Raw genomic sequence first — 16,508 nt, 5'->3', positions numbered from 1 at the left:
CGCCTCTTGAAGATTGACCACAAGTTCTCAATGGTATTAAGGTCTGGGGGAGTTTCCTGGCCATGGACCCAACATGTCCATGTTTTGTTCCCCAAGCCACTTAGTTATGACTTTTGCCTTATGGCAAGGTGCTTCATCATGCTGGAGAAGTCATTGTCCCTCACCCAACTCTTCTTGGATGGTTGGGAGAAGTTGCTTTTTGGGGATGTTTTTGTACCATTCTTTATTCATGGCTGTGTTCTTAGGAGCCCCCCGCTCTCTTGGTTGAGAACCCTTAAGCAAACATGAATGGTCTCAGGAAGCTTTACTGTTGGCATGACACAGGACTGATGGTAGCACTCACCTTTTCTTCTCCAGACAAGGTTTTTTCTGGATGCCCTAGACCAGTGATGGCGAACCTCGGCACTCCAGGTGTTTTGGAACTACATTTCCCATGATGCTGAAGCACTCTGCAGTGTTGATGAGCATCATGGGAAACGTAGTTCCAAAACATCTGGGGTGCCGAGGTTCACCGTCACTGCCCTAGACAATCAGAAAGGGGATTCACCAGAGAAAATGACTTTTCCCCCAGTCCTCAGCAGTCCAATGCCTGGACCTTTTGCAGAATATCAGTCTGTCCCTGATGCTTTTCCTGGAGAAAAGTGGCTTCTTTGCTGCCGTTCATGACACCAGGCCAAAAGTCTTCTCCTCACCGTGCGTGCCGATGTCCTCACACCTGCCCGCTGCCATTCCTGAGCAAGCCCTGCACCGGCGGTGCTAAGAGGAACTAATCCCCTCGTTTTTCCTTCTGCAGCCACTGAAAATAGAATGGATCAGTTCTTCTACTGCCCCCATTATCCACCTCCTGCTGTGATCGGGCTCCTATGTGCTCTGACTTCACTAGAAGGGATTTATATCCCCCCCCCCACATCAGACGTCAGAATAAATGGTGTATGCTCGATAAGAGAGGTGTAGGTGTGATTTTGTGCCTCGTTGGGTTTTTTGTGTGGTAATTCTAAATGACTTCTTACGTTCTCCAATCTACTTCCCTAAAGCCGGCTGAATTGTATTATTGACACCTCTAGGATACCTAGACCCCCTGGCACTGGTTCAGGAAATATGGTGGAAGACCAGTAAGAAAGCTCAAGACATTGGTGTACCTGTGACGGTTTTGGGGCTCTGGGATGATGTTGTTGGTGATGTAGAGCTGGAGGTGCTGGAGGTACTGGATATGGTGGAAGCTGAAGACATTGGTGTACCTGTGACGGTTTTGGGGCTCTGGGATGATGTTGTTGGCGATGTAGAGCTGGAGGTGCTGGAGGTACTGGATATGGTGGAAGCTGAAGACATTGGTGTACTTGTGACGTTTTTGGGGCTCTGGGATGATGTTGTGGGCGATGTAGAGCTGGAGGTGCTGGAGGTACTGGATATGGTGGAAGCTGAAGACATTGGTGTACCTGTGACGGTTTCAGGAGTCTGGGATGATGTTGTTGGCGATGTAGAACTGGAGGTGCTGGAGGTACTGGATATGGTGGAAGTTGAAGACATTGGTGTACCTGTGACGGTTTCAGGAGTCTGGGATGATGTTGTGGGCGATGTAGAACTGGAGGTGCTGGAGGTACTGGATATGGTGGAAGCTGAAGACATTGGTGTACCTGTGACGTGTTTGGGGCTCTGGGATGATGTTGTTGGCGATGTAGAGCTGGAGGTACTGGATATGGTGGAAGCTGAAGACATTGGTGTACCTGTGACGTGTTTGGGGCTCTGGGATGATGTTGTTGGTGATGGAGAGATGGAGGTGCTGGAGGTACTGGATATGGTGGAAGCCGTGAAGGAAAATGACCCATAATGAACATCATGTGGGATATAAACTTCTCACATCTCCATTGCCGATCTCAGGTCTGTGTTTGCCAAAACAGCAGATCTCAAGCACACACATAGCTCCTCCAAAATCTTCTTCATTGAACATGCACAAGAACACGGGACAACCTGCTGACGCGTTTCAACCTCTTAAGGCCTTCATCAATTAAAGCCCTAAGAGGCTGAAGCACACCAGAGGGTCACCCTTTGTTTTTGAGCGTGTTCAATAAAGAATATTCTGGAGGAGCCCCGTGTGTTCTGGAGATTTACTGCTTGATGGGCTATGCTGCAGTCCTGGAAGAGGACCACTCCACGACTAAGGGTGGAGGAGGCCCAAGTAGAAGGCGAAGTCATCCTGGCAAATGAGGCAAGCTCAACCGAGGAGCAGACTCTAAGCAATAACCGGTGTTCACCAGAGCTCCTGATGGTGGGGATGGGTTTTGTTGCATGTTGGTATCATGTTACAGAATCGCTCCACCAGGAGGGGACCAAGCTTTGGGCCAATAGCAGATATAGCAGATAGGCATCAAGCGAAAGCGTAGTTGGTAAACAAGGCAAAGGTTGGTAAGGAGCGGTTGCAGGTTGAGATCATAGGGAAGCGTAGTTGCGGAGCAAGCCAAAGGTCGGTAATGAGCAGTAGTGAAGATGTGGACGTCAATACAGGTGACAACCGGGAGATCTCCGCTGGAAAGGGCTCAAAAATCTATCTTGCAAACTGGAAGTGCAAAGGCATGGCTAAAATAGGAAGTCCCATGGGAAGAACAAAGGGTTCAAGACAAGCAAGACACAAGGCAAGGTTGGTCAAGGAATTAAGGAAGTTTCACGCACTGTTTAAGGATAGAGGAGACCCAATGAGAAGGTGAATGGTGTACCATTTTTGTTATAGACTGTGTTTACAAGCTTTGGTGTCATGGTCAAGGGTCAGGCTTGGAGACCAGTAGCTATGTTAGTAGAGAGGCTTCCACCAAACAGCAGGATAGGTATATAAGCAGGTCACCCTGGTAGATGAGGCAAGCTCAACCGTGGTGTGGACTAAAGCAGGTAGGGAGTGAGTAGACGTGTAATTGGTAAACAAGCTAAAGGTCGGTAACGATTGGTTGCAGTTTGGGATCATAGGGAAGCAAAGTCGAGGAGCAAGCCAAAGGTCGGTAATGAGCAGTAGCGAAGATAGGGACGTCTGCACAAGTGACAAGAGGGAGATCTCCGCTGGAGAGAGCACAATAATCTAGCAAACAGGAAGTGCAAAAGTAGGAATAGGAAGTTCATGGGAGGAGCAAAGGGTTCAAGGTTCAAGACAAACAAGACACAAGGCAAGATTGCTGTCCAGCATCTCAGGTGGCTCTGCAAGAAGAGACATCGGCAGACACATTTGGACTTCGGAGATAGTCAGCACAGACATACAAGCAAAGCTGAGCTACCCAAGAAATGGAATCACATTGAGACCCGCTTATAATGTATTTGGAATGTGAAACGACCGACTACGAGAGTGAATCCAGGAGGAGAGCAGCAACTGTGGTCAGAGGGGTCCTATCAGAAGATCCAGAGTTCTGGTGATGTGCTAACAAGCAACCTTTCTCCAGCCCAATCAGGGGGGAATCTATCTAGTGCCCTCTAATCCTGGATAGGAGGGGTGTATGTACAGGGGTCTCAATTACAACTCGGCCCCATACTCCAGCGGGCCCCCAGTGCGGCTCCCTCTAATTCTAGATACCAGGAGTGTATGTTCAGGGGTCACAGGGGTCTCAATTAAAACTCAGCCCCATACTCCAGGGGGCCCCCAGTGCAGCTCCCCTCTAATCCGGGATAGGAGGGGTGTATGTTCAGGGGTCACAGGGCTATTGGTCCCCTGTACAGCCACCATAGACCATTGGAGGTGAGCAACAAGGATATGATGGTGGTGAGGGCATGTGTGACGATGTTGCCAGGTCCAGCTCTAGTCTCCACCCCAACAGGTAAGGGACGGAATCTTTGCCCGCACTGGTCGGCATTGACTTGATGTGATGTCACATTCCAGGGGAGTGAATTACAATAGAGGGAAAATATAAAAACCATCACGGGGTTCCCATAGACAGGCTGCTCTGCTGGCCCCGTGTATGTTTGGCCCAAGAAGGTTCTAGATCACTATATTACATACGGGTTGGTTCCCGATATGGATTTGTATTTTATATATCATGTCTCGTTCTGTGCACCCGTACACCTGGGAAGTTTCCTTCAGCAGATTTAAGTTCAACCTAAAATTTCTGTCCTCCATATATTCCCAGTTTCTCACGTGGCCCCATTGGAAAATTAATTGCCCACCCCAATCCTATGAGAAGAAGCAGATTATGAGACAAAAGAGGAGACTTGAGACATTATAAAACGACTTCCACTAATAAGGAGATAAAATCTCTGTGAGACTGAAACCTTCATCTCCAGTTTGATCCCAATGGAATCTCCCAGATGGAAGGCCCTCCAGCTCTTGAGTCAGCCTCAGCGGGCAATAAAAGGTGAAATGCCCTCCAAACCTTGGTTCTGACTTCAGTAGAAATGATTGATATCCCCCACATCGGGCGCCAGAATAAAAGCGTGTATTCTCGATAAGAGAGGTGTGGGCGCCATTTTGTGCCGCGTTGGGTTTTTATTTGGCAATTCTAAATGACTTCTTACGTTCTCCGATCTACTTCCCCAAAGACGGCTGAATTGTATTACTGACACCTCTAGGATACCTAGACCCCCTGGCACTGGTTCAGGAAATATGGTGGAAGACCAGTAAGAAAGCTGAAGACATTGGTGTACCTGTGACGGTTTCAGGAGTCTGGGATGATGTTGTTGGCGATGGAGAGATGGAGGTGCTGGAGGTACTGGATATGGTGGAAGCTGTGAAGGAAAATGACCCATAATGAACATCATGTGGGATACAAACTTCTCACATCTCCATTGCCGATCTCAGGTCTGTGTTTGCCAAAACAGCAAATCTCCAGCACACACATAGCTCCTCCAAAATCTTCTTCATTGAACATGCACAAGAACACGGGACAACCTGCTGACGTGTTTCAACCTCTTAAGGCCTTCATCAATTAAAGCCCTAAGAGGCTGAAGCACAGCAGAGGGTCACCCTGTGTTATCGAGCGTGTTCAATAAAGAAGATTCTGGAGGAGCCCCGTGTGTGCTGGAGATTTACTGCTTGATGGGCTATGCTGCAGTCCTGGAAGAGGACCACTCCACGGACTAATGGTGGAGGAGACCCAAGTAGAAGGCGAGGTCACCCTGGCAAATGAGGCAAGCTCAGCAATATCCAGTGTTCACCAGAGCTCCTGATGGTGGGGATGGGTTTGTTGCATGTTAGTATCATGTTACGGGTCCTCAGGATCGCTCCACCAGGAGGGGAACAAGCTTGGGGCCAATAGCAGATATAGCAGATAGCCATCAAGCAAAAGCGTAGTTGGTAAACAAGGCAAAGGTTGGTAAGGAGCGGTTGCAGATTGAGATCATAGGGAAGCATAGTCGAAGAGCAAGCCAAAGGTCGGTAATGAGCAGTAGTGAAGATGTGGACGTCAGTACGGGTGACAACCGGGAGATCTCCACTGGAAAGGGCTCAAAAATCTATCTTGCAAACTGGAAGTGCAAAGGTATGGCTAAAATAGGAAGTCCCATGGGAGGAGCAAAGGGTTCAAGACAAACAAGGCAAGATTGGTCAAGGAATTGAGGGGGAAGTTCCACACACTATTTGAGGGTGGAGGAGACCCAATGAGAAGGGGAATGGTGTACCATTTTTCTTATGGACTGTGTTTGCAAGTTTTGGTGTCATGGTCAAGGGTCAGGCATGGAGACTAGTAGCTATATTAGTAGAGAGGCTTCCACCAAACAGCAGGACAGGTATATAAGCAGGTCATCCTGGTAGATGAGGCAAGCTCAACCGTGGTGTGGACTCTAAGCACTAACCGGTGTTCACCAGAGCACCTGATGGTGGGGATAGGTTTTGCTGCATCTTAGTATCAGGTTGCGGTCCTCAGGATTGCCCCACCAGGAGGGGAGCAAGTCGGGGTCCAGAAGCAGAAAAAGCAGGTAGGGAGTGAGCAGAAGTGTAGTTGGTTAACAAGCCAAAGGTCGGTAACGATTGGTTGCAGTTTGGGATCATAGGGAAGCATAGAAGAGGAGCAAGCCAAAGGTCGGTAATGAGCAGTAGCGAAGATATGGACGTCCGCACGAGTGACAAGAGGGAGATCTCCGCTGGAGAGAGCTCAATAATCTGGCAAAAAGGAAGTGCAAAAGTAGGAATAGGAAGTTCATAGGAGGAGCAAAGGGTTCAAGACAAACAAGACACAAGGCAAGATTGGTCAAGGAATTGTCCAGGGATCTGTCCAGCATCTCAGGTGGCTCTGCAAGAAGAGACATCGGCAGACACAGCAGACACATTTGGACTTGGGAGATAGTCAGCACAGACATACAAGCAAAGCTGAGCTACCCAAGAAATGGAATCACATTGAGACCTGTTTATAATGTATTTGGAATGTGAAACGGCCGACCACGAGAGTGAAGCCAGGAGGAGCGCAGCAACTGTGGTCAGAGGGGTCCTGTCAGAAGATCCAGAGTTCTGGTGATGTGCTCACAAGCAACCTTTCTCCAGCCCAACCAGGGAGGAATCTATGTAGTGCCCTCTAATCCTGGATAGGAGGGTGTATGTAGAGGGGTCTCAAATACAACTCAGCCCCATACTCCAGGGGGCCCCAGTGCGGCTCTCATCTAATCATGGATAGGAGGGGTGTATGTTCAGGGGTCACAGAGGTCTCAATTACAACTTAGCCCCATAGTCCAGGGGGCTCCCAGTGCAGCTCCCCCTAATTGAGGATACCAGGGGTGTATGTTCAGGGGTCTCAATTACAACTCAGCCCCATACTCCAGGGGGCCCCCAGTGCAGCTCCCCTCTAATCCGGGATAGGAGGGGTGTATGTACAGGGGTCACAGGGCTATTGGTCCCCTGTACTGCCACCATGGGGGGGTCCCGGCCAGGGCTCAGGGGGGCCCTTTATGTTTTCAGCCACCATGGGGGGTCTCAGCCAGGGTTCAGAGGCAGCCCTTTATGGTTTATAGTTTGGCCCTCCATATATTCCCAGTTTATCATGTGCCCCCATTGGAAAATGAATTGCCCACCCCAATCCTATGAGAAGAAGCAGATTATGAGACAAAAGAGGAGACTTGAGACATTATAAAACGACTTCCGCTAATAAGGAGATAAAATCTCTGTGAGACTGAAACCTTCATCTCCAGTTTGATCCCAATGGAATCTCCCAGATGGAAGGCCCTCCAGCTCTTGAGTCAGCCTCAGCGGGCAATAAAAGGTGAAAAGCCCTCCAAACCTCGGTTCTGACTTTAGTAGAAATGATTGATATCCCCCACATCGGGCGTCAGAATAAAAGCGTGTATGCTCGATAAGAGAGGTGTGGACGCCATTTTGTGCCTCGTTGGGTTTTTGTTTGGCAATTCTAAATGACTTCTTACGTTCTCCGATCTACTTCCCCAAAGACGGCTGAATTGTATTACTGACACCTCTAGGATACCTAGACCCCCTGGCACTGGTTCAGGAAATATGGTGGAAGACCAGTAAGAAAGCTGAAGACATTGGTGTACCTGTGACGGTTTCAGGAGTCTGGGATGATGTTGTTGGCGATGGAGAGATGGAGGTGCTGGAGGTACTGGATATGGTGGAAGCTGTGAAGGAAAATGACCCATAATGAACATCATGTGGGATATAAACTTCTCACATCTCCATTGCCGATCTCAGGTCTGTGTTTGCCAAAACAGCAAATCTCCAGCACACACATAGCTCCTCCAAAATCTTTTCATTGAACATGCACAAGAACACGGGACAACCAGCTGACGCGTTTCAACCTCTTAAGGCCTTCATCAATTAAAGCCCTAAGAGGCTGAAGCACACCAGAGGGTCACCCTTTGTTTTCAGGCATGTTCAATAAAGAAGATTCTGGAGGAGCCCCGTGTGTGCTGGAGATTCACTGCTTGATGGGCTATGCTGCAGTCCTGGAAGAGGACCAATCCACGACTAAGGGTGGAGGAGACCCAAGTAGAAGGTGAGGTCACCCTGGAAAATGAGACAAGTTCAACCGAGGAGCAGACTCTAAGCACTAATCGGTGTTCACCAGAGCTCCTAAAGGTGGGGGTGGGGTTTGTTTCATGTTAGTATCATGCTACGGGTCCTCAGGATCGCCCCACCAGGAGTGGACCAAGCTTGGGGCCAATAGCAGATATAGCAGGTAGGCATCAAGCAAAAGCGTAGTTGGTAAACAAGGCAAAGGTTGGTAATGAGCGGTTGCAGATTGAGATCATAGGGAAGCGTAGTCGAGGAGCAAGCCAACGGTCGGTAATGAGCAGTAGTGAAGATGTGGACGTCAGTACGGGTGATATTAGTAGAGAGGCTTCCACCAAACAGAAGGATAGGTATATAAGCAGGTCAGCCTGGTAGATGAGGCAAGCTCAACCGTGGTGTGGACTCTAAGCACTAACCGGTGTTCACCAGAGCTCCTGATGGTGGGGATGGGTTTTGCTGCATTTTAGTACCAGGTTGCGGTCCTCAGGATCGCCCCACCAGGAGGGGAACAAGCCGGGGTCCAGAAGCAGATAAAGCAGGTAGGAAGTGAGAAATGATTTCTTTTCCCCACATCGGGCGCCAGAATAAAAGCGTGTATGCTCGATAAGAGAGGTGTGGGCGCCATTTTGTGCCGCGTTGGGATTTTATTTTGCAATTCTAAATGACTTCTTACGTTCTCCGATCTACTTCCCCAAAGACGGCTGAATTGTATTACTGACACCTCTAGGATACCTAGACCCCCTGGCACTGGTTCAGGAAATTTGGTGGAAGACCAGTAAGAAAGCTGAAGACATTGGTGTACCTGTGACGGTTTCAGGAGTCTGGGAAGATGTTGTTGGCGATGGAGAGATGGAGGTGCTGGAGGTACTGGATATGGTGGAAGCTGTGAAGGAAAATGACCCATAATGAACATCATGTAGGATACAAACTTTTCACATCTCCATTGCCGATCTCAGGTCTGTGTTTGCCAAAACAGCAGATCTCCAGCACACACATAGCTCCTCCAAAATCTTCTTCATTGAACATGCACAAGAACACGGGACAACCTGCTGACGTGTTTCAACCTCTTAAGGCCTTCATCAATTAAAGCCCTAAGAGGCTGAAGCACACCAGAGGGTCACCCTTTGTTTTCAGGCATGTTCAATAAAGAAGATTCTGGAGGAGCCCCATGTGTGCTGGAGATTTACTGCTTGATGGGCTATGCTGCAGTCCTGGAAGAGGACCCCTCCACGACTAAGGGTGGAGGAGACCCAAGTAGAAGGCGAGTTCACCCTGGAAAATGAGGCAAGCTCAACCAAGGTGCAGACTGTAAGCACTAACCGGTGTTCACCAGAGTTCCTGATGGTGGGGATGGGTTTCGTTGCATGTTAGTACCATGTTGCGGTCCTCAGGATAGCTCCACCAGGAGGGGACCAAGCTTGGGGCCAATAGCAGATATAGCAGGTAGGCATCAAGCAAAAGCGTAGTTGGTAAACAAGGCAAAGGTTGGTAAGGAGCGGTTGCAGGTTGAGATCATAGGGAAGCGTAGTCGAAGAGCAAGCCAAAGGTCGGTAATGAGCAGTAGTGAAGATGTGGACGTCAGTACGGGTGACAACAGGGAGATCTCCACTGGAGAGGGCTCAAAAATCTATCTTGCAAACTGGAAGTGCAAAGGTATGGCTAAAATAGGAAGTCCCATGGGAGGAGCAAAGCGTTCAAGACAAACAAGACACAAGGCAAGATTGGTCAAGGAATTAAGGAAGTTCCACGCACTGTTTGAGGGTGGAGGAGACCCAATGAGAAGGTGAATGGTGTACCATTTTTGTTATGGACTGTGTATGCAAGCTTTGGTGTCATGGTCAAGGGTCAGGCATGGAGACTAGTAGCTATTTTAGTAGAGAGGCTTCCACCAAACACCAGGATAGGTATATAAGCAGGTCACTCTGGTAGATGAGGCAAGCTCAACCGTGGCGCAGACTCTAAGCACTAACCGGTGTTCACCACAGCTTCTGATGTAGGGGATGGGTTTTGCTGTATCTTAGTAGCAGGTTGCAGTCCTCAGGATTGCCCCACCAGAAGGGGAACAAGCCGGGGCCCAGAAGCAGATAAAGCAGGTAGGGAGTGAGCAGAAATGTAGTTGGTAAACAAGCCAAAGGTCGGTAATGATTGGTTGCAGGTTGGAAATCATAGGGAAGCGTAGTCAAGGAGAAAGCCAAAGGTCGGTAATGAGCAGTAGCGAAGATATGAACGTCCGCACGACTGACAAGAGGCAGATCTCCACTGGAGAGAGCTCAATAATCTGGCAAACAATAAGTGCAAAAGTAAGAATAGGAGGTTCATGGGAGGATCAAAGGGTTCAAGGTTCAAGACAAACAAGACACAAGGCAAGATTGGTCAAGGAATTGTCCAAGGAGCTGCCCAGCATCTCAGGTGACTCTGCAAGAAGAGACATGGCCAGACACAGCAGACACATTTGGACGGTGGTCACACTTCCGCCCTTTCTAAAAGGCTTCAGCCATGAAGAAAGTGTGACGCCGCACCACAAATGACTGAGGTAGACCATTGGAGGTGAGCAACAAGGATATGATGGTGGTGAGGGCATGTATGACGATGTTGCCAGGTCCAGCTCTAGTCTCCACCCCAACAGGTAAGGGACGGAATCTTTGCCCGCACTGGTCGGCATTGACTTGATGTGATGTCACATTCCAGGGGAGTGAATTACAATAGAGGGAAAATATAAAAACCATCACGGGGTTCCTATAGACAGGCTGCTCTGCTGGCCCCGTGTATGTTTGGCCCAAGGAGGTGCTAGATCACTATATTACATACCGGTTGGTTCCCGATATGGATTTGTATTTTATATATCATGTCTCGTTCTGTGCACCCGTACACCTGGGAAGTTTCCTTCAGCAGATTTAAGTTCAACCTAAAATTTCTGTCCTCCATATATTCCCAGTTTCTCACGTGCCCCCATTGGAAAATGAATTGCCCACCCCAATCCTATGAGAAGAAGCAGATTATGAGACAAAAGAGGAGACTTGAGACATTATAAAACGACTTCCACTAATAAGGAGATAAAATCTCTGTGAGACTGAAACCTTCATCTCCAGTTTGATCCCAATGGAATCTTCCAGATGGAAGGCCCTCCAGCTCTTGAGTCAGCCTCAGCGGGCAATAAACGGTGAAAAGCCCTCCAAACCTCGGTTCTGACTTTAGTAGAAATGATTTCTTTTCCCCACATCGGGCGCCAGAATAAAAGCTTGTATGCTCGATAAGAGAGGTGTGGGCGCCATTTTGTGCCACGTTGGGTTTTTATTTGGCAATTCTAAATGACTTCTTACGTTCTCCGATCTACTTCCCCAAAGACGGCTGAATTGTATTACTGACACCTCTAGGATACCTAGACTCCCTGGCACTGGTTCAGGAAATTTGGTGGAAGACCAGTAAGAAAGCTGAAGACATTGGTGTACCTGTGATGGTTTCAGGAGTCTGGGATGATGTTGTTGGCGATGGAGAGATGGAGGTGCTGGAGGTACTGGATATGGTGGAATCTGTGAAGGAAAATGACCCATAATGAACATCATGTAGGATACAAACTTTTCACATCTCCACTGCCGAACTCAGGTCTATGTTTGCCAAAACAGCAGATCTCCAGCACACACATAGCTCCTCCAAAATCTTCTTCATTGAACATGCACAAGAACACGGGACAACCTGCTGACGTGTTTCAACCTCTTAAGGCCTTCATCAATTAAAGCCCTAAGAGGCTGAAGCACACCAGAGGGTCACCCTGTGTTTTCGAGCGTGTTCAATAAAGAAGATTCTGGAGGAACCCCATGTGTGCTGAAGATTTACTGCTTGATGGGCTATGCTGCAGTCCTGGAAGAGGACCACTCCACGACTAAGGGTGGAGGAGACCCAAGTAGAAGGTGAGGTCACCCTGGCAAATGAGGCAAACTCAACCAAGGGGCAGACTCTAAGCACTAACCGGTGTTCACCAGAGCTCCCGATGGTGGGGATGGGTTTTGTTGCATGTTAGTACCATGTTGCGGTCCTCAGGATAGCTCCACCAGCAGGGGACCAAGCTTGGGGCCAATAGCAGATATAGCAGGTAGGCATCAAGCAAAAGCGTAGTTGGTAAACAAGGCAAAGGTTGGTAAGGAGCGGTTGCAGGTTGAGATCATAGGAAAGCGTAGTCGAAGAGCAAGCCAAAGGTCGGTAATGAGCAGTAGTGAAGATGTGGACGTCAGTACGGGTGACAACAGGGAGATCTCCACTGGAGAGAGCTTAAAAATCTATCTTGCAAACAGGAAGTGCAAAAGCATGGCTAAAATAGGAAGTCCCATGGGAGGAGCAAAGGGTTCAAGACAAGCAAGACACAAGGCAAGATTGGTCAAGGAATTAAGGAAGTTCCACACACTATTTGAGGGTGGAGGAGACCCAATGAGAAGGTGAATGGTGTACCATTTTTGTTATGGACTGTGTTTGCAAGCTTTGGTGTCATGGTCAAGGGTCAGGCATGGAGACTAGATGCTATATTAGTAGAGAGGCTTCCACCAAACAGCAGGATAGGTATATAAGCAGGTCACCCTGGTAGATGAGGCAAGCTCAACCGTAGTGTGGACTCTAAGCACTAACCAGTGTTCACCAGAGCTCCTGATGGAGGGGATAGGTTTTGTTGCATCTTAGTACCAGGTTGCGGTCCTCAAGATAGCCCCACCAGGAGGGGAACAAGACGGGGTCCAGTAGCAGAAAAAGCAGGTAGGGAGTGAGCAGAAGTGTAATTGGTAAACAAGCCAAAGGTCAGTAATGATTGGTTGCAGTTTGGGATCATAGGGAAGCGTAGTCGAGGAGCAAGCCAAAGGTTGGTAATGAGCAGTAGCGAAGATAAGGACGTCAGCAGGAGTGACAAGAGGCAGATCTCCACTGGAGAGAGCTCAATAATCTGGCAAACAATAAGTGCAAAAGTAAGAATAGGAAGTTCATGGGAGGAGCAAAGGGTTCAAGACAAACAAGACACAAGGCAAGATTGGTCAAGGAATTGTCTAGGGATCTGCCCAGCATCTCAGGAGGCTCTGCAAGAAGAGACATGGCCAGACACAGCAGACACATTTGGACGGTGGTCACACTTCCGCTCTTTCTAAAAGGCTTCAGCCATGAAGAAAGTGTGACGCCGCACCACGAATGACTGAGGTAGACCATTGGAGGTGAGCAACAAGGATATGATGGTGGTGAGGGCATGTGTGACGATGTTGTCAGGTCCAGCTCTAGTCTCCACCCCAACAGGTAAGGGACGGAATCTTTGCCCGCACTAGTCGGCATTGACTTGATGTGATGTCACATTGCAGGGGAGTGAATTACAATAGAGGGAAAATATAAAAACCATCACGGGGTTCACATAGACAGGCTGCTCTGCTGGCCCCGTGTATGTTTGGCCCAAGGAGGTGCTAGATCACTATATTACATACGGGTTGGTTCCCGAAATGGATTTGTATTTTATATATCATGTCTCGTTCTGTGCACCCGTACACCTGGGAAGTTTCCTTCAGCAGATTTAAGTTCAGCCTAATAGTTTGGCCCTCCATATATTCCCAGTTTCTCACGTGGCCCCATTGGAAAATGAATTGCCCACCCCAATCCTATGAGAAGAAGCAGATTATGAGACAAAAGAGGAGACTTGAGACATTATAAAACGACTTCCACTAATCAGGAGATAAAATCTCTGTGAGACTGAAACCTTCATCTCCAGTTTGATCCCAATGGAATCTTCCAGATGGAAGGCCCTCCAGCTCTTGAGTCAGCCTCAGCGGGCAATAAAAGGTGAAAAGCCCTCCAAACCTCGGTTCTGACTTTAGTAGAAATGATTGATATCCCCCACATCGGGCGTCAGAATAAAAGCGTGTATGCTCGATAAGAGAGGTGTGGGTGCCATTTTGTGCCGCGTTGGGTTTTTGTTTGGCAATTCTAAATGACTTCTTACGTTCTCCGATCTACTTCCCCAAAGACGGCTGAATTGTATTATTGACACCTCTAGGATGCCTAGACCCCCTGGCACTGGTTCAGGAAATATGGTGGAAGACCAGTAAGAAAGCTGAAGACATTGGTGTACCTGTGACGGTTTCAGGAGTCTGGGATGATGTTGTTGGCGATGGAGAGATGGAGGTGCTGGAGGTACTGGATATGGTGGAATCTGAAGACATTGGTGTACTTGTGACGCTTTTGGGGCTCTGGGAAGATGTTGTTGGCGATGGAGAGATGGAGGTGCTGGAGGTACTGGATATGGTGGAATCTGTGAAGGAAAATGACCCATAATGAACATCATGTGGGATACAAACTTCTCACATCTCCATTGCCGATCTCAGGTCTATGTTTACCAAAACAGCAGATCTCCAGCACACACATAGCTCCTCCAAAATCTTCTTCATTGAACATGCACAAGAACACGGGACAACCTGCTGACGTGTTTCAACCTCTTAAGGCCTTCATCAATTAAAGCCCTAAGAGGCTGAAGCACAGCAGAGGGTCACCCTGTGTTTTCAGGCGTGTTCAATAAAGAATATTCTGGAGGAGCCCCATGTGTGCTGGAGATTTACTGCTTGATGGGCTATGATGCAGTCCTGGAAGAGGACCACTCCACGACTAAGGGTGGAGGAGACCCAAGTAGAAGGCGAGGTCACCCTGGCAAATGAGGCAAGCTCAACCGAGGTGCAGACTCTAAGCAATATCCGGTGTTCACCAGAGCTCCTGATGGTGGGGATGGGTTTTGTTGCATGTTAGTACCATGTTACGGGTCCTCAAGATTGCTCCGCCAAGAGTGGAACAAGCTTGGGGCCAATAGCAGATATAGCAGGTAGGCATCAAGCAAAAGCAGAGTTGGTAAACAAGGCAAAGGTTGGTAATGAGCGGTTGCAGATTGAGATCATAGGGAAGTGTAGTCAAGGAGCAAGCCAAAGGTCGGTAATGAGCAGTAGCGAAGATGTGGACGTCAGTACAAATGATATTAGTAGAGAGGCTCCCACCAAACAGCAGGATAGGTATATAAGCAGGTCAGCCTGGTAGATGAGGCAAGCTCAGCCGTGGTGTGGACTCTAAGCACTAACCGGTGTTCACCAGAGCTTCTGATGGAGGGGATGGGTTTTGCTGCATTTTAGTACCAGGTTGTGCTCCTCGGGATCGCCCCACCAGGAGGGGAACAAGCCAGGGTCCAGAAGCAGATAAAGCAGGTAGGGAGTGAGCAGAAGTGTAATCTAGTGCCCTCTAATCCTGGATAGGAGGGTGTATGTTGAGGGGTCTCAAATACAACTCAGCCCCATACTCCAGGGGGCCCCAGTGCGGCTCTCATCTAATCATGGATAGGAGGGGTTATGTTGAGGGGTCATAGGGGTCTCAATTAGAACTCGGCCCCATACTCCAGGGGGCCCCCAGTGCGGCTCCCTCTAATCCTGAATAGGAGGGGTGTATGTTCAGGGGTCACAGGGGTCTCAATTGCAACTCAGCCCCATACTCCAGGGGGCCCCCAGTGCAGCTCCCCTCTAGTCCGGGATAGGAGGGGTGTATGTACAGGGGTCACAGGGCTATTGGTCCCCTGTACTGCCACCATGGGGGGGTCCCGGCCAGGGCTCAGGGGGGCCCTTTATGTTTTCAGCCACCATGGGGGGTCTCAGCCAGGGTTCAGAGGCAGCCCTTTATGGTTTATAGTTTGGCCCTCCATATATTCCCAGTTTCTCACGTGGCCCCATTGGAAAATGAATTGCCCACCCCAATCCTATGAGAAGAAGCAGATTATGAGACAAAAGAGGAGACTTGAGACATTATAAAACGATTTCCACTAATAAGGAGATAAAATCTCTGTGAGACTGAAACCTTCATCTCCAGTTTGATCCCAATGGAATCTCCCAGATGGAAGGCCCTCCAGCTCTTGAGTCAGCCTCAGTGGGCAATAAAAGGTGAAAAGCCCTCCAAACCTCGGTTCTGACTTTAGTAGAAATGATTTCTTTTCCCCACATCGGGCGTCAGAATAAAAGCGTGTATTCTCGATAAGAGAGGTGTGGGCGCCATTTTGTGCCTCGTTGGGTTTTTGTTTGGCAATTCTAAATGACTTCTTACGTTCTCCGATCTACTTCCCCAAAGACGGCTGAATTGTATTACTGACACCTCTAGGATACCTAGACCCCCTGGCACTGGTTCAGGAAATTTGGTGGAAGATCAGTAAGAAAGCTGAAGACATTGGTGTACCTGTGATGGTTTCAGGAGTCTGGGATGATGTTGTTGGCGATGGAGAGATGGAGGTGCTGGAGGTACTGGATATGGTGGAAGCTGTGAAGGAAAATGACCCATAATGAACCTCATGTAGGATACAAACTTTTCACATCTCCATTGCCGAGCTCAGGTCTGTGTTTGCCAAAACAGCAAATCTCCAGCACACACATAGCTCCTCCAAAATCTTCTTCATTGAACATGCACAAGAACACGGGACAACCTGCTGACGCGTTTCAACCTCTTAAGGCCTTCATCAATTAAAGCCCTAAGAGGCTGAAGCACACCAGAGGGTCACCCTTTGTTTTCAGCGTGTTCAATAAAGAAGATTCTGGAGGAGCCCCATGTGTGC

General features: G+C 48.7%; 1 protein-coding gene across 1 annotated transcript in view; it reads right to left on the bottom strand.

The window, feature by feature from the left end:
- LOC143959401 (L-selectin-like) overlaps positions 1–16,219 on the bottom strand; it is a 28,644-nt gene extending 12,425 nt beyond the window's left edge. The window contains exons 1-3 of the mRNA XM_077468038.1: positions 16,136–16,219; positions 14,010–14,189; positions 11,371–11,451 (exon numbers count right to left, since the gene is read on the bottom strand). Coding sequence (XP_077324164.1) covers positions 11,371–11,451; positions 14,010–14,100 — 172 coding nt within the window. The 5' untranslated portion in view covers positions 14,101–14,189; positions 16,136–16,219. The remainder of the gene's footprint in view (positions 1–11,370; positions 11,452–14,009; positions 14,190–16,135) is intronic.
- Positions 16,220–16,508: the final 289 nt, after the last annotated feature.

Source organism: Lithobates pipiens, unplaced genomic scaffold (assembly GCF_037356315.1).
Source record: "Lithobates pipiens isolate NorthernLeopardFrog02 unplaced genomic scaffold, aLitPip1_a1.2 Scaffold_73, whole genome shotgun sequence".
Classification (NCBI taxonomy): Eukaryota; Metazoa; Chordata; class Amphibia; order Anura; family Ranidae; genus Lithobates; species Lithobates pipiens.
Note: the sequence above shows the minus strand (reverse complement) of the source record. Positions and strands in the feature narration are given on the sequence as shown.